Raw genomic sequence first — 14682 nt, forward strand, 5'->3', positions numbered from 1 at the left:
ATAAATCTAATAAATTTCGGTTTATAGGAAGCAGCGGTTAACGTGAGATTTCCAAATTCACATTCGCACTGCTGTTCCGAGCTTGTGTCTACCCTGACTCCGAAGCCGTTTTTCAGGGAGGACTCCAATCCGTGTTTTGTATCTTTCTTCTCCAACCCCAGCTGACTGGCGCTCTTGTTTACTGGCAAAGAGATACGGAGTGAGACGGGGTGAGGTACTGCAGACGAAATATAAGTTTTAATCGTTTTGCAAATCCTCAAGGCTTGTTTACCTTGCTATTGCCGCGTCTCGCAACATTTTCTCTGCAAAACATTTATTGAGAGGAGACCGCCTTGATTCGGATATATCCAAAACAAAAAGGAGAAATATCATTTCTGGCTTTCCCCCCCCCTCCTCACACTTTCAACCACTGTGGTGGGAGCAAATACTGCATGGTTGTATTTGTTTTGTGAAAAAAGGATTGCAAATTTCCATTGTTTTCTGGTGTTTTTTTTTTTTTTCAATGTTTTTTTTTTTTTGAAAATAGCCAAGGAGTTGAAAAGGAAACATTAAAAAAAGGAAGGACTTTTTTTTTTTTTTTTTTTTTTATGAAAAAGGAAAAGCAATCTGTAAGATTTTTTTTTGAACGAATGATTTCCTGACGGTTGATGGGATGCATTGTATTTTTAGGGGACGTTTTAGCACAGTGATTTCCTCTTGATAAGGAAATCGAGAAAAGCAAATATCGTGGGAAAATAATTGTACTATAAAAGAACAGTATCTGGTGGATACAGTTTTATGAGGCTTACTTGCACAAGAAGTGCCGCATAATGTTACAAAGATTTGAAATAATAATAAGAAAACATACACAGCAACTTCTGAAAAATTTATGAAAAAGTTTAACTATTCCATGTGGAATAGGAGACTAAAGCATTTTTTTTAAATAGTTTTCTTTTCCTTGTTTGTGACAAACTCCCGCAGCAGAAGCTTGTGAGTCACGGTTAATACAACTAGAATATATTCTGGAGAAAATACAGGGATTTCCATCCCTTAACGGACCTCCTGACCAAGAACAGTTGGTGTAGGATTCTTTTTTTTTTTTTTTCTCGAGTCTAGGAGGATTTTCTCAAACAAACTTTGAGGGAAATCTGAAGAAAAATCCACAATCACTTTGCAATTTAAAAAATGAAACACTTGTTTTGCCTTACCGTCCTCAAAAACCAAGATCACTTAATATAGTATTAATTTAATCTGAAAAAAGAGAGTTAAACAAAAAAAATAAAACAAAAAATAATAATAAATATATAGTTTTTATTAAACACGTTGGACATTTCGCCACCCCTTTGTGGGGGGTGAGTTCTGACTAAGAATATTTTGTTTTTAAAACACATTTTTGGGTTAAACAAACCTATTGGGGCCAGGATGCGGCTGAAGATTTCAGCGCTTGTTGTGGTCATTTTCGTCTACATTTTAAGCAACTGCGGTCAAACCGATGGGGAAAGTAAGTAACACAATTACTCGCATTAAGTTTAACGAGATGATTGCTGTTGGTCAACTTTAAATATATACATTTTTTTTTTTGTTTTACATTTTAAATGTTTGAAATATTAAATTACTTTTTAAAGGCCTAGTACACGGAGTGTGTTATTTAGAATGAATTTAAACCATTGAAAACTTTTGGTTATATATTTTAATGACGAATGTTTATCGTTGAATTTTACGTTAAAAATGAAACTTTTTGAATACTCGTGTGCATTAAATAATAATCCATGAAACACGTTTCTTGTTTTGTGTTAATAATTTGAATTTTGTATTGTATTAATGTTCTGGAACAATTTTTTTATTTTTTTTTATGGTTGTAAAATGATTAAATTCTCTGAGGCCTGATGTATAGATGTCAGCCTGCTGGATAGATTAGCGTGCGTTGCCTAGCGAGGGTGGTGTATTTGCCGCGAAACTAAACTGGAAATTGCGGGATTCGGATTGACGTACAGGCCTCTAATCGTTTAATAAGGAATATAAACATATTTAATGTGATTTGTAAACCCCCCCCCCCCCCCACCCCCCCCCCCCCCCAAAAAAAAAAAAAACATGCAGAATTACTGTATGTCTGAAAGCTGTATTCCAGTTGTTTACTGTTAGTTTAACACGATACCGTAGTATTTATCCATGTGTAATGTTTTTAAATGTATAGGCGTGTGTATTTAACTTTTAATGCTGATATGACATTGTTTTCAAATGTATATACATTTGGCTGAAAGTTAGTTGTCCACATTTTGATAGTAGTCATCTTAATACTGTATTGCTGTCGACCAGTTATCAACACAACCATATAAGGGGTTTTACATCTGCTTGCAACCATTAGCCCAATTTAAGGAAGCTAGCTGTGTTTAAGCGTTCTGGTTGTTTTTGATATTTCTGTCATAAACGAATGATGGTATAACGTTTTAATGCTTACAAAAGTGTAATGATTCGACATCGTTTGATATGTTGGTATATACACGCAGTATACTGTTGTGAAAACAAAAAAAATGCGCTCTTGTACAGCAATGATACGAAGTAACCTAAAGGATTTTCTACTCCCTAGAGTTGATTTAATATCAGGTACCGTGAGCGAGTTATTAGAAAGAACAGAGGCCACGAAATTGTTTGCGTTTTAAAAAAGAGAAAAACAAGCTGAGGGCAGAATGGTTTAACAGTCTTTGAGTTAAAAAAAAAAATGCAGATATGGAAAATGTTATATATAGATATATATGGATATACATAAATAGATATCTTTAAGCAGGAAAAAAACCCAACATCAAATGCATCTAGATGACGTATGGATTTATTTTGGCTATTTTTATCTGATTGATTGTCCTAGCTGTTGATTAACGATCAAAATTAGACTAACTAACAGGATCGACAATATATATATAATATATATATATATAATATATATATATATATATATATATATATATATATATATATATATATACATACACACATTTGTAATAAATATATATTACGCACACCATTCCTATTGCCAGGAAACTCAATATGCTGGCCCATATAGAAAAATGGGATTAGTTTTAATATCTCTTGAATAATAAAATAAAAAAAACAAACATGCAAAGTCTTTTGAAAATATAGAACCGTTACCATGAATGCAGTATTAATATGCAGCCAACCATAATGTAGCTGTGGGGCTCAACTCTGCAGCCTTACCCTGTGTGTTACACTTGTTTCTTTCTTTCTTTTTGGCAAGGAACAGCTAAAGTGCTTAAACTTTGAAACTAAGTTAATCTGGCCAGTGATGACTCATCTAGAGCGCTTTCATGAACCATTTTATTTAAATTCCAAGCGGAAATGTTACACTCTTTCGTTCATGTCTGTTCAAACCATCTATTAAATATGTGGATAGGTAGCAGCTGTACACTCTGATTTAAATCTATTCTCTTAATCTGTAAGAGCATCCATGCTCTTCAATGGCTTTCTCTTGACTGTAGGCTTTCCTCAAGGTCAAACATGCAAGAAACTTCGAAGTAGACCAACAGCACGGCTAGTGTCTGCTTTAATTAACTACTGATGAAGGCATGCTGAAACACCTGCCTACTTGATTTAGTTCCTTAGATTCTGGGATGGAAATAATACTCTTATTGCATAGCAGTTTCACCCATTCCAAGTTTGATGACTCACTTGATTAGCCACAGAGAGGTAACAAGCACTGGTGTGTCTTACTAAACTCGTAGCCGGGTCTCAAATATGGCAACAAAGCAGTGTTGATCCTTAAACATTCAGAGTTTCTGTTGTCCCCAGAGGTTGTATACTATGAAGGCAGTGGTGATTTATTTACAAGTGACAGCTTATCTTCTTTTCTGTGTGCGCACACTGAAATGATTCATGGCTTATTGCAATTAGCTGTTGAAATGCAATGGCACCTTTTTCAGGGTTCTCGAGTTTTAGCGCCTTTTCAAAAGAAACAAAAAAAAAAACAGGCCCCTTCTTACACTCTTTCGTTCATGTCTGTGCAAACCATCTATTAAATATGTGGATAGGTAGCAGCTGTACACTCTGATTTAAATCTATTCTCTTAATCTGTAGGAGCATCCATGCTCTTCAATGGCTTTCTTTTGACTGTAGGCTTTCCTCAAGGTCTAACATGCAAGAAACTTCAAAGTAGACCATCAGCAGCTAGTGTCTGCTTTAATTGGTTAGAATATTAATTATGTATCCACTTTCTAGCAAAAAAAAAAACAACCCAAAACCCTGTTAATGAATGAGAAGCTATCTGAGACGCTAGAAGACGTTAGTATGACGCTCCTTGGCGCCACCTTGAGAACAAGGGAAACCAATTTCACATTCTCTTCTCTCCCACTGGAAGAATGCAAACAGGTTTGGCAAAGTCATTATACCAGAGACCACAAGAAGTGTATGTAAACTTATTATATAAGGAGAGTTTATATCTATTATATTAACTCAATACAAGTATTAAAATATCTTCTCTATGGTGTCCTTTGACACTAATATGTATATTTGTTTGTTTTCAATGGGTTATAAAATTGAAGAATAAAGTGTTTTGTAGTTATGCGTCAATGTTGTTGGTGTGACTCAGCAGGGCTCTGCAATCATTGAGCTTTTTGTACTGTAGATTAGGAACAAGGTGTCCCTCGTGTTTATAGCAATCACAGTGCAGTGGAAAGGTTTGAGCGCTTTGTAAACCTTGGAGCCAAGTGATCACTGACACTGTAATTTGTGGGTAAACAAGCCAGCTGCTTCCCACTGCTGGTGAATAAAACACAAGAACCAGAGCCACTTACTCTACTGAACTGGGAGGCATCGCTTGCAAGTAACCCTGTGTTTAAATGAGAAAAGTTACAAGCTGGGTTTATCCTGCCAGTTACCACTTTCTGAACATGATTAACAGGGCTCAGGATTGATCTGCAGAATTATCCCTGGTTATGCATGCTGGTCACCAGGCTGGACTTCCACAGTCCTTCTTGTGGCCCTGGAACTGTGCGAGAGGCAATGCGTTTGTAAGATTCCTTTTTTTTAAATTTACTTTTGTGTTTTTGACAGATATTTACGGAACGATGTAAAAGTTCTTCACTGGCAAACGGACTGCAGTTTATCCCTTCCAAGACTTAGCCAGCATGTACCCAATATGACCACATGCTCATCCAGTATAAAAAGGGTTATTTATGTAGTGTAGGTGTGATGACTTCTTAGCGTCATCTATGCATGAGGTAAGCACTGCAAAATCGGGGCTGGTTATTTTCGTGCAGCAATTCTGTCGTTCGTGTGTTGCATCACTCCTTTTTTGTCTGTACTGAATTGATGAAGCCTTAATAGCAAACTCAGGAGCTTGTGTTCCTGCAGTGAAGTAACCCCGTTCAAAAATAAGACCGGCTTTGAATTCCAGAACACTGTAGCAGTTTGTTTTTTCATTTCATATATTTCATTTTTCACTGTAAGTCTGGTAAACAAAAAAAAAAAAACACACGTCCTTGAGACTGCATTCAGGTTACCTTGAATTGACATATGAAAAATAAAAGCGCACAGTTGTGCCCGCCTGTGGATTGAGATCAGACAAAAACAAGTTGTGCAACAGTTGAGAATGGCCCCCTTCTTGCCCCTCCTCTCTGCCTGTGCGAGATCCAGACGATACAAGGGGAATGGCATGGCAGTTCAGAAGGCCCTGCTTGAGATCACCACCTCACTGACACTGCAGTGTGAGCAAAATCCAGCCCTACTTAACCATTTTGATTTTCCGAGCCCCGTTCCTCCTTTTAGAATCCCACACACCAAGTGGGACCGTTTTATTTACTGCTCAAACTAATATGAAGTCGATTTCAAAAATCTGTTCTATATGACGCAGTTCTATTAATTGTACATCATTTCACTGAAACAACTGATATTACTTGCAAACGCTCTTGTTTAACTGAATGTGTTTTTTGGAGGATTAATTGCTTGCATGTTCAAATTTTAAAGGTTATGTCCAGATTCAAATGCCTAATGTAAGATACACATTATAACCATAACATACAGAAGAGTAAACCCCCCTGACAATGCGCTCATATATTACACTGCTGTCTGAAATTAAAAACACATTCTGCTGTGGGTACAGGTTGTCTCTGTACTATTGAAGGGGAAACTTGGTCAGGTGCAAGGCTTGACATTTTATTATTTTTTTTTTTTTTTAACTTGTCTGAGATATTCCTCCAACCATTATACAATGAAAATATGACACCGTTTTTTTCCTAGTAAGTAATAATTAAGAAAATACTGCAAGAATTTGAATATTAATCTGAGCCTTAAAAGAATACTTGATCTTAGAGTTGGTGGTCCTCTCTGAAATTAACCTCCAATGAAAAATGACAGTTTATTACAGTATAATACTGTAGTCAGTCACTGCTAAACTGAGAGAGGTCTGCCTGTGTGCCATTATTACTTTGGAATAGACTTGCATTTATGGCAGGTTAAAGCTACAGCTACAGGCTGCAGGGGTGACCTTCAGAACGAGGGAGACCCCACTGGAGATTACTAGGTTTTGCGCCTCAGTTGGGCTGACGCTTGTTAAACCCCCTGGCAAATATGAATACTAATTCTAATCAGAAGTGATTCTTTTTGAAAAAAAAAAAAAGTTTGAGAATAAAGTCAATGGCAGGGCGGGACTGGGGGTGTTTTAATTAACGAGCAATAATTGATCTAGATAGTGTAAGCAGTGTAGCTTATCGCACTGTAGAAGTGTCATACAGAGGTGCATTTCCAAGTTCATTTATGAGAAACAAACATACGCAGTGTTGAGAAGTGGGTTGGAGCCGGTTCGGGTCATGAACGCTGCGCTGTGAGGAAGCGTGCCTGTGTGTCCTCCTGAAAGGATGTCTTGGCAACCATCAAATGCGTACGGAGCTGCAGCTGTGAGGAGGCGACGCAGTATGTGCTGTAAAGGAAGACTGCCATTGTGTTCTCTTCCTCAAATGTTTCCTGAAGAGGTCTTTATCTGCCGGAGTGCCCTTTTCAACTTGCCCTTCTCAGCATGTAGCTGTGTTTAATTGAGCCGCAGGCTCTAACGTGTGTGTGTGTGTCCTGCTGAAAACCCTAAACGCCTAGTGTACGGTCGAAGGAGACGTCCAACACCTGCAGTACAGATACTGTACGGCAAGCCTTTTGGAAGTGGCAACCATTTTTATTTACCCTGCAGAACATAAACTGCAGGGACCACCTACGGTTTTCTGGGTTCGTTTTTAGTTTGTTTTCTGTTGGTATGACAGGCATGCTGTTAAGAATTTGCTCTGAGCATTCAGCAAGATTTTATAGTACCAGTGTATTAACTTGGGTAGCCAGAGCTTAAAAAACCCCTTACCATTGGCATGAACAGTAGACTTTTTATTTCTGCGGTTAGAAACCATGTTTAGTACAGAGCCATCAAGGAATGCTTTAAGCATGCATGTAATAATAATTAAATCTATTATTATTATTATTATATATTTTATTTCTTAGCAGGCACCCTTATCCATGGCGACTTACAGTTGTTACAAAATATAGAATATAACATTACAGAATCTCACATTGCAGAGAAGAGCAGTTATAAAGTACAGTAAAATCAGTAGAAAATAAGATCAATGTCAAATAAGAGCAAAAAGTTATGGGCAGTTCCACAAATGAGGCAACCTCACAGTCAATTTAAAAGCCATCTTAGTACACATGGGCTGTCATGTTTAAGGTAATTATCAACAGGTTCAGCAAATATGGCTTATTTATTTAGTGAGTTAAGGGTTATTCACAAAACTGAATGCAACCATATAATAATAAGACATGTATCCAAAGATATGCTTTTATTCTTCTTGTGATTTTGAACTGCATTGTGATTTTCATAAGCACTTCTAAGTAATTATGTAAAAAAAAAAATGATATATTAAAATTAATTCTGTTATATTTTAGCATTTGTACCAAGTCGCTTTTTAAAGTCTTGGTGGGTAAAATTGCAAGGAACTTGAAGCTGTAGGACTATCCTTTTTATATATGAACATTTTAAAATGCAGTAAACAAAGTGACTGTTCTGGTATTAAGGTATTGTGTCCCTTATTCATGATGACTTTCTTATTCATTTGGTTGCCCACATGCAGCTGAATGCCCCTTGTAAGCGTGTCCATTTAAAATAATTTCAAGAACGTATTTTTAAGAAATAAAAAACACTTTAGGAAGCTGGTCTGACCCAGACGGAATCATGTTTTCCATTCTAATTCTTCTCAAATGTTTATTATTGCACAGAGACACTGGGTCACCTCATTGCTATCTTTAGTTCAATCTTTCAGGGTAGACTTGCTAATCTACCTGGATCAGCGCTGGCTTTATCTGCCTGAACTGCCTGTGTGCAGGGCTAGCTTTGGCTGCTACAGTACAGTGGCGAGGGCACGGGTTTAGAGTTTGGTAACGCACGGTTCGATGCAAAAACTGGGAGTCCGCTTGATACAGGTGTGATTCTGCATGCAATGTCAACATCCCAAAGAGTAACCATCAATACAGTCCCTGCTTTTGTAAAATATTTTGCACTGCTCTGAAATCCAAGGCGCTGCGCACAGTGAACGTGCCTGCATTTTTTCACATCTCCAGGGTTCTGTATTTATCTATAAAGCCTCCTGTTTGGAGCCAGATTAACAGACAAAGGTCTGTGTGGTCCGCTTTGCAAGTGTAAGGTGTTGCTTGGAGTAATCCCCAATCTTGCAAATGTTAAGGCCTTTTTATTTTCAGTTTTGCATATAAAATATTAACCTAAAACAAAGGCACGTGAGCGTCTTGCATTGAAAGCTACTTAGAGGGAGACGCTGTTAATTAGAATTGGTGTGGAATTGCACACGCTCGTGGACTCTGCAGCATTGACTGTTCATATAGAAGGTTGCAGCTCTAATGCTGTGCGCTTTGTCAAGGCTGGTTCTTAGGCACTGTGTGGAGTGTGGCAGGCTTGACTCCTAGAACTTATTAAAATGAGTTATTACTGTGCACAAGTTTATTAAGGAGAACGCTTTACAGATTTAACCTTCAGTTAGCTATTTACTGATGTTATGGAATTATACAGCAAGTCAAAAGCATCAAATACCAAGTGTTGGGCAATGTTAGGCGGCAAAAAGATTTTCTTCTAACATCAACAATAATCTGGTCCTTCTTTAAAAAGGAATAATAAATGAAGCTCTGATTGTCTTGAAATGTGTGTCTGTACAGTAGAGGCAGTGCTATTTTTACAGCAGTTTCATTTATCATTCCTGTAATGCCTTTTGTTTGATTGGTATAGAGCAGTTTGTATTCATAGGTTGGCTTAAACTGTAACACACAATTCCGTTCAGAACATTCAAAAGTGAAAAAGGTTCAGAGTGTGTGTGTTTTTTTTTTTTTTTTTTTGATTTTTTTAAAGAAATGTTTGTGTAGATAAAACCAGAAGTTTCCCTCTGTTTTTAGTGGCGAGTTCCTAAAAATAAAAAATAAAAAATTAGGAAACTAGTCAAAATACAGCAGCGACGCGGCTGCCAAAACTGTGGCTCTCGCTGTGCTTGGCGGAGCTCCAGAGAGATAATTTAACCATGGTTTAAATCACTGTTGCCGAAACACTAAATCTATTAATTATAAAAACCGCACTTTTTAGCTTTTACTGATACTGTCGTCTTGTTAAGCAGTGTTGCGTGAGTGAGAGAAAGCTATAAGAAATGAACTTGACATTGGCAAGCACACTGGTCTGCAGAGGTTTTTTTTTTCTTTAGGGTCATTCCATGCCACATCATCTCAGTTGGCAGCAGGGTCGCCAGATCGGAATATTCAGCAGCAGTCTCATCGTACTAGAGCAATGATCAGGGCAGTTAGTCCCCATCGTACTAGAGTCCTGGTTTATTACTGTAGCTGTAGTTATTTTCTGAGCGGTCTGAGTCTGAAACCCATGGAAATGTGTATCCCATGTGATGTACAAGGCAGGCTTCAATAGTAACAATTTGTCGGGGTCATGCTGTGGTTACACACGTTTCAGTTACTGTTTAGCAGAACTACCCTACCGCATATCAGTGTTAAACTGTGCAGCTACTCTGTATCTGACTACCAATCCAACTGTTAAAAAAACATTCCCGGTGGTCAAGGATCTGAACCCTGTCCGCAGTGCGGACGGGGAATTTCGCATAGACAGTTTACATTATGAATGTCTCATTACTCTGAACTGTAAATAATACTGTATGTAACATGGGGGGGGGGGGTGGGGGGGGGGGGGGGGGGGGTATTCTTACCCTGAAAATAATTTAGGTGATTTATTGCTGCTTGCCGTACATAGTGCATCCTTTATGTAAGCATAAACAAAACCGTTTTTTCACGCAAACCAAATAAGTTTGGAGAGCAGAGAGGATGAGGGTTGGGGGGGGAGCGTGGTTCTGAATTAATATGTGACCATGAGAGGGAGGCTGGCTGGGGGAGCGGTGCTGTGAGCAGGGCGGAGAGTTTTGATCAACAGACAGTCTGGACTGGTGGTCTCCGAAGCAGACAAGCACCCCATTAAAATGCATGCCCCCCCCTCCCCATCTTGCTCCTCTGTGCTCAGCTAATCTGGCCCTGGTCCAAAGTCCAGGACTGTGCGTCGCTATACTGTACTGTTCTGTAGGTCAGTAGCTTTGTGCTGCCGTTTCAGAATCGTCCATTTCTCTGTTAACTGCCAGTAGTGGGTCATTCCAGTCGAGACAGATTTTAATCCCCAGGAATGGGGTTGGTATTGGTTAGGAAAGGAGCGACTTCACTGGTCTCTCTTCCCTCCCATACTGTCATCCTTGACCATGTCATTTCAATAATAATAATAATATTTAATCTCATTGTCTCAATTCGTTAATGCAACTACGTTTCTTCTGTTGCTTGCTTTTTTTTTTTTTAAAACATTATCTGCTAACGGCTGCTGTGTCCCGAAAAACAAGTCGTGCAATGAGCCGAAGGACCTTGGTGTTGATGGAAACGCCAGCAAACTGTATGTTTGGCTTTATTAGGAGCACAAACACAAACTTGTGTGAGTGAGAGACTGCCTGACCTTACTGCATATATACACTGCTAATCCTCTGAGCTGCTGCTTTTTTGTGCTTCCATCACAGTAATTACATTGGTATTAAAATCTCTTCTGCTGTATTCTGTTTTAGATGTTTTTGCTGCTGGGTTCAAATGTTCCTAATGTGATTTTGAATTGGAAAGGTTGCAAAATGTGTGTGTGTGTGTGTTTTTGTTAAAGTAATTGTTTTTTTTCCCCTTTTAATTTCCATGCAGTTTTATAGAAAGTAAGGACAGTTTGTCATTTGATTATATTAGAACCATCCTTGACTCATAAAAATCAACAAGAGTTTATTAAATATTTGTTGGCTAACAAGCACTGAAAGCAATTTCATTTGTAATACTGATTCAGAATTAAAGGATATTAAAGCGAAGGAGAACGCTGTAGTGTTTTAGAACAAACTAATTAACATAGTAAAACGGGGCAGCCAAACCGATTCGCGTCATGCTGTGGTCATTGCAGTAGCCACTGTAGGCTTAGCGTCCTAGCTCTGTGCTGCTGCTGGTAGTTCATAGCTTGTGTGATCGCTAGGAGAATGGTACCCTTCGCTACAGTAAGTTTAGCTTCTCTCACCAGCTGAGGAGCAGATCAAAATACTTTTCTTCTTTAGCAGTGGGGGGGGCAGGCAGGTTTGCTTGTTCTGCTGTTATTGCATCCAGTACAAAGGCTGAATCAAAGCCCCAAGCCAGCCAGGCTGCAATGTGTAAAAGCCTGCCTGCCTGCCTGCCAGCGGGATTTCCCGGACCCTGATGCAGCCTCGTAGGGGCTTGCTGCTCTGTGCGAGGAGCACAGCGCTGGAAATCTCAAGAGATGGGGAAACAGGAACCTCCAGCTGGGATACTGTTGATCCAGAGACGGGACTGGGAGCCACAGCACACCTCCAGGGAACAGCTGCTTTAATTACCGATGCAAGTTCTGTGTCTAGCAGCACGCTCCACTCTGCCGTGCACGGAGCAGGGAGGCAGGGAGGCAGGGAGGTGCTAAAACAAACAGCAAAACAAATTCGGCCTTCAGGTGTCAACGCCACGTGGCATTTTATTGTGACTTCACTTTTGAGCGATTTGTGGTGGGAGAAAGAACCGTGAATATTATTGGATCCATTTAATTTGTGTCACAACACACAAGTTACATGCAAGCAAGCCTGTTCGATGTTTGTGTACTGTATTTTATATAAAATATTAAAATATCTGATTGAAAACATAACGTTGACTTTTTTTTAAAAACTTTTTTGGTCCCATAAGTCAGGCAACAGATATTATGCCGATTAGGATACTGTCTGTAAAGTCGGGAGCCAAAACCTGTTAACAACTTGCACCACACATCACTCATCTGAACCAGTTCCTCTTTGCTTAAAGGCATTTCAAACCTGAAAGAAAAAAAAAAAAGAAGGAAGTTGGTAAGAAAGTGGAAAATCAATAGATTGGAACTAAATCGCCTGCCAGTTATAGATTTCACAAGGAAGTTATGTATCCTGTGAAGGCTTTTAATTACTTTAGCAACAATGGAGAAGATGCTCTGCATCATACATTTCCCTCTGCTCTCTGCTTATGCAATGCTGTACAGCTGATTGATTCCAATGCACTTTTGCTTTCTGTACTGTCATTATTTGCTTTGAATTCTGTTCAGTAAGATTTAAAATCAATTGCCTGCTTACATGCATCACCAAACTGAATTGCTGTTTACCCCGATAGAAACCACTCAGAGTTGGATTTATTTTTCTATGCAACTTTTTTTTGGTTGTGCAATGAATAACTTCTCAACTACATGTACTTATAATTACCTTGAAATCTAATTAGATTAAGTGTGTTTTTTTATTTATGCATGAAAGAAATGCTGTAAAAGTCAGGTTGCGTGGATAATACCTCAATTAGTGATGTGGCTTGCAGCGAGACCAGCTGTGGTTGAGAAAATTTCAACACCATTACTGTCCCGTGGATCAGCAGACTGTCGCGAAACAACAAGAGAAATCAACCTTAGAGACAGCAATGGAGCAGTCTTTTGAAGGCAGTAGTTAAAAGTGTGTGGGGGGGATCCCAACAATACAACGCAGAAAGGAGAATAAATGATAATGTACACGCCAGCTAGTGCAGTTACTGTAGTACTGATAAAGGGGCTGCTGAATAAACTCCATCAACCTGTAGAACAGTTACAGAGGCAGGGAGCGCGTGTTAATTACACGGCCGCTATCCTTGTAGTAGCTTAAAAGAAGTACCAAATAAAACTGCATGACATAGCCGTGCTTGTCGGTCCTATCCCAGTTTTTGTACAGTGGAGGGATAGAGCTTTCAGAATTCAAATTGAATCTCATCCAGGGACCCCTGTTGATCCCAATGGGTGAACGAAAAAGTGCAGAGCACAGCGCGCTTGTTTCAGCACAGCATCACAATCGTCAGTCTATCTGACGATGGTCTTGCATGTGCTCGGGATAGGTGTGCAGTGCATACATGCCTGCGTGTGCTCAGGGGATAGGTGTGCAGTGCATACATGCCTGGGTGTGCACAGGGGATAGGTGTGCAGTGCATACACGCCTGGGTGTGCTCAGGGGATAGGTGTGCAGTGCATACACGCCTGGGTGTGCTCGGGATAGGTGTGCGGTGCATACACGCCTGGGTGTGCTCAGGGGATAGGTGTGCAATGCATACACGTGTGGGTGGAGGTTCTTGGAATGCATGTTCACTTTGCATGCAAATCAGTGTAAAAGGAAGTGGAACTGCTGGGTCCATGAGATTAAACAAATACAGTTACCAAACAAGGAACTAGTGTTACAGATCCTTACATTTCCAAGTTTACTGCATTATTTTACTTCTGCTTCTGTGCTGAGCGGAATGGAGGTTTACCCAGGCAGGTTTCTCATGTCACACAGATTACAATGCTCTGTCAAGTCAGGCATCCACAACCTGGTGATGAATTGCACCACACGTCGCAGTGATCTGCATTTGTTCCCACTTTGCTTAAAGACATTTCATACCAGCTAATTGACTAATAGTTGTGTGTGTGTTGTCTTGGACTCCCTGTATTTAATATATGATACTTCACAGTGAAGACTGAAGTGATGATCCCTATGGGTTTATTTTGTCACAGTCAAATCTTTTTATCACAAGAGATTCAAAGCAGTTCAGATGGCTCCTATATACAATTGATCTGCGTTCTTCAAACAGTAGCGTGAATTGATTTTAAAATCGAAAAAGTGACCAGACATTGGTGAACAGCAAAAAGATGCAACACAGACTGACCAGCCCCTGTTTTAGAAGCTCTGTAAATAACAGTTGAGTAAACAAGCTATCGGATTTCCTCTGAACTTTTGTATCATCTCCAGGTCTTTTTACCACATGTGTGTTGCTTAAAGCAGTGCTTCTCAACCCTGGTCCTGGGGACCCCCTGTGTCTGCTGGTTTTCAGTCCAGCTGAACCCCCAGCTCCACCCTTAATTGAATTGATAATTTGCTTAATTATACCTTTAATTGTTTTAGATTTAATTGTTGAACAGTTGCAGATTTCAAGTTAGCTATAACATTTTCTAAGTAACTTGAACTCTGTCACTGTTGTAAGAGTGTTTTTTTAGTTATCACCCGGTAGTCTGTCTTGTACTGAATACAAAAGTGTGATTCTGTACTATGTACACTAGATAACCTTCTATTCATGTATACAAAAAGAAAGATT

General features: G+C 39.2%; 1 protein-coding gene across 1 annotated transcript in view; it reads left to right on the forward strand.

Moving 5' to 3' along the window:
- Positions 1–544: 544 nt before the first annotated feature.
- The window catches only part of LOC121301442 (insulin receptor-like), a 53258-nt gene continuing 39120 nt past the window's right edge, over positions 545–14682 (forward strand). The window contains exon 1 of the mRNA XM_041230838.1: positions 545–1480. Within this exon, the coding sequence (XP_041086772.1) occupies positions 1402–1480 (79 nt within the window). The 5' untranslated portion in view covers positions 545–1401. The remainder of the gene's footprint in view (positions 1481–14682) is intronic.

The sequence above is a fragment of the Polyodon spathula genome, chromosome 27, assembly GCF_017654505.1.
Source record: "Polyodon spathula isolate WHYD16114869_AA chromosome 27, ASM1765450v1, whole genome shotgun sequence".
Taxonomy (NCBI): Eukaryota; Metazoa; Chordata; class Actinopteri; order Acipenseriformes; family Polyodontidae; genus Polyodon; species Polyodon spathula.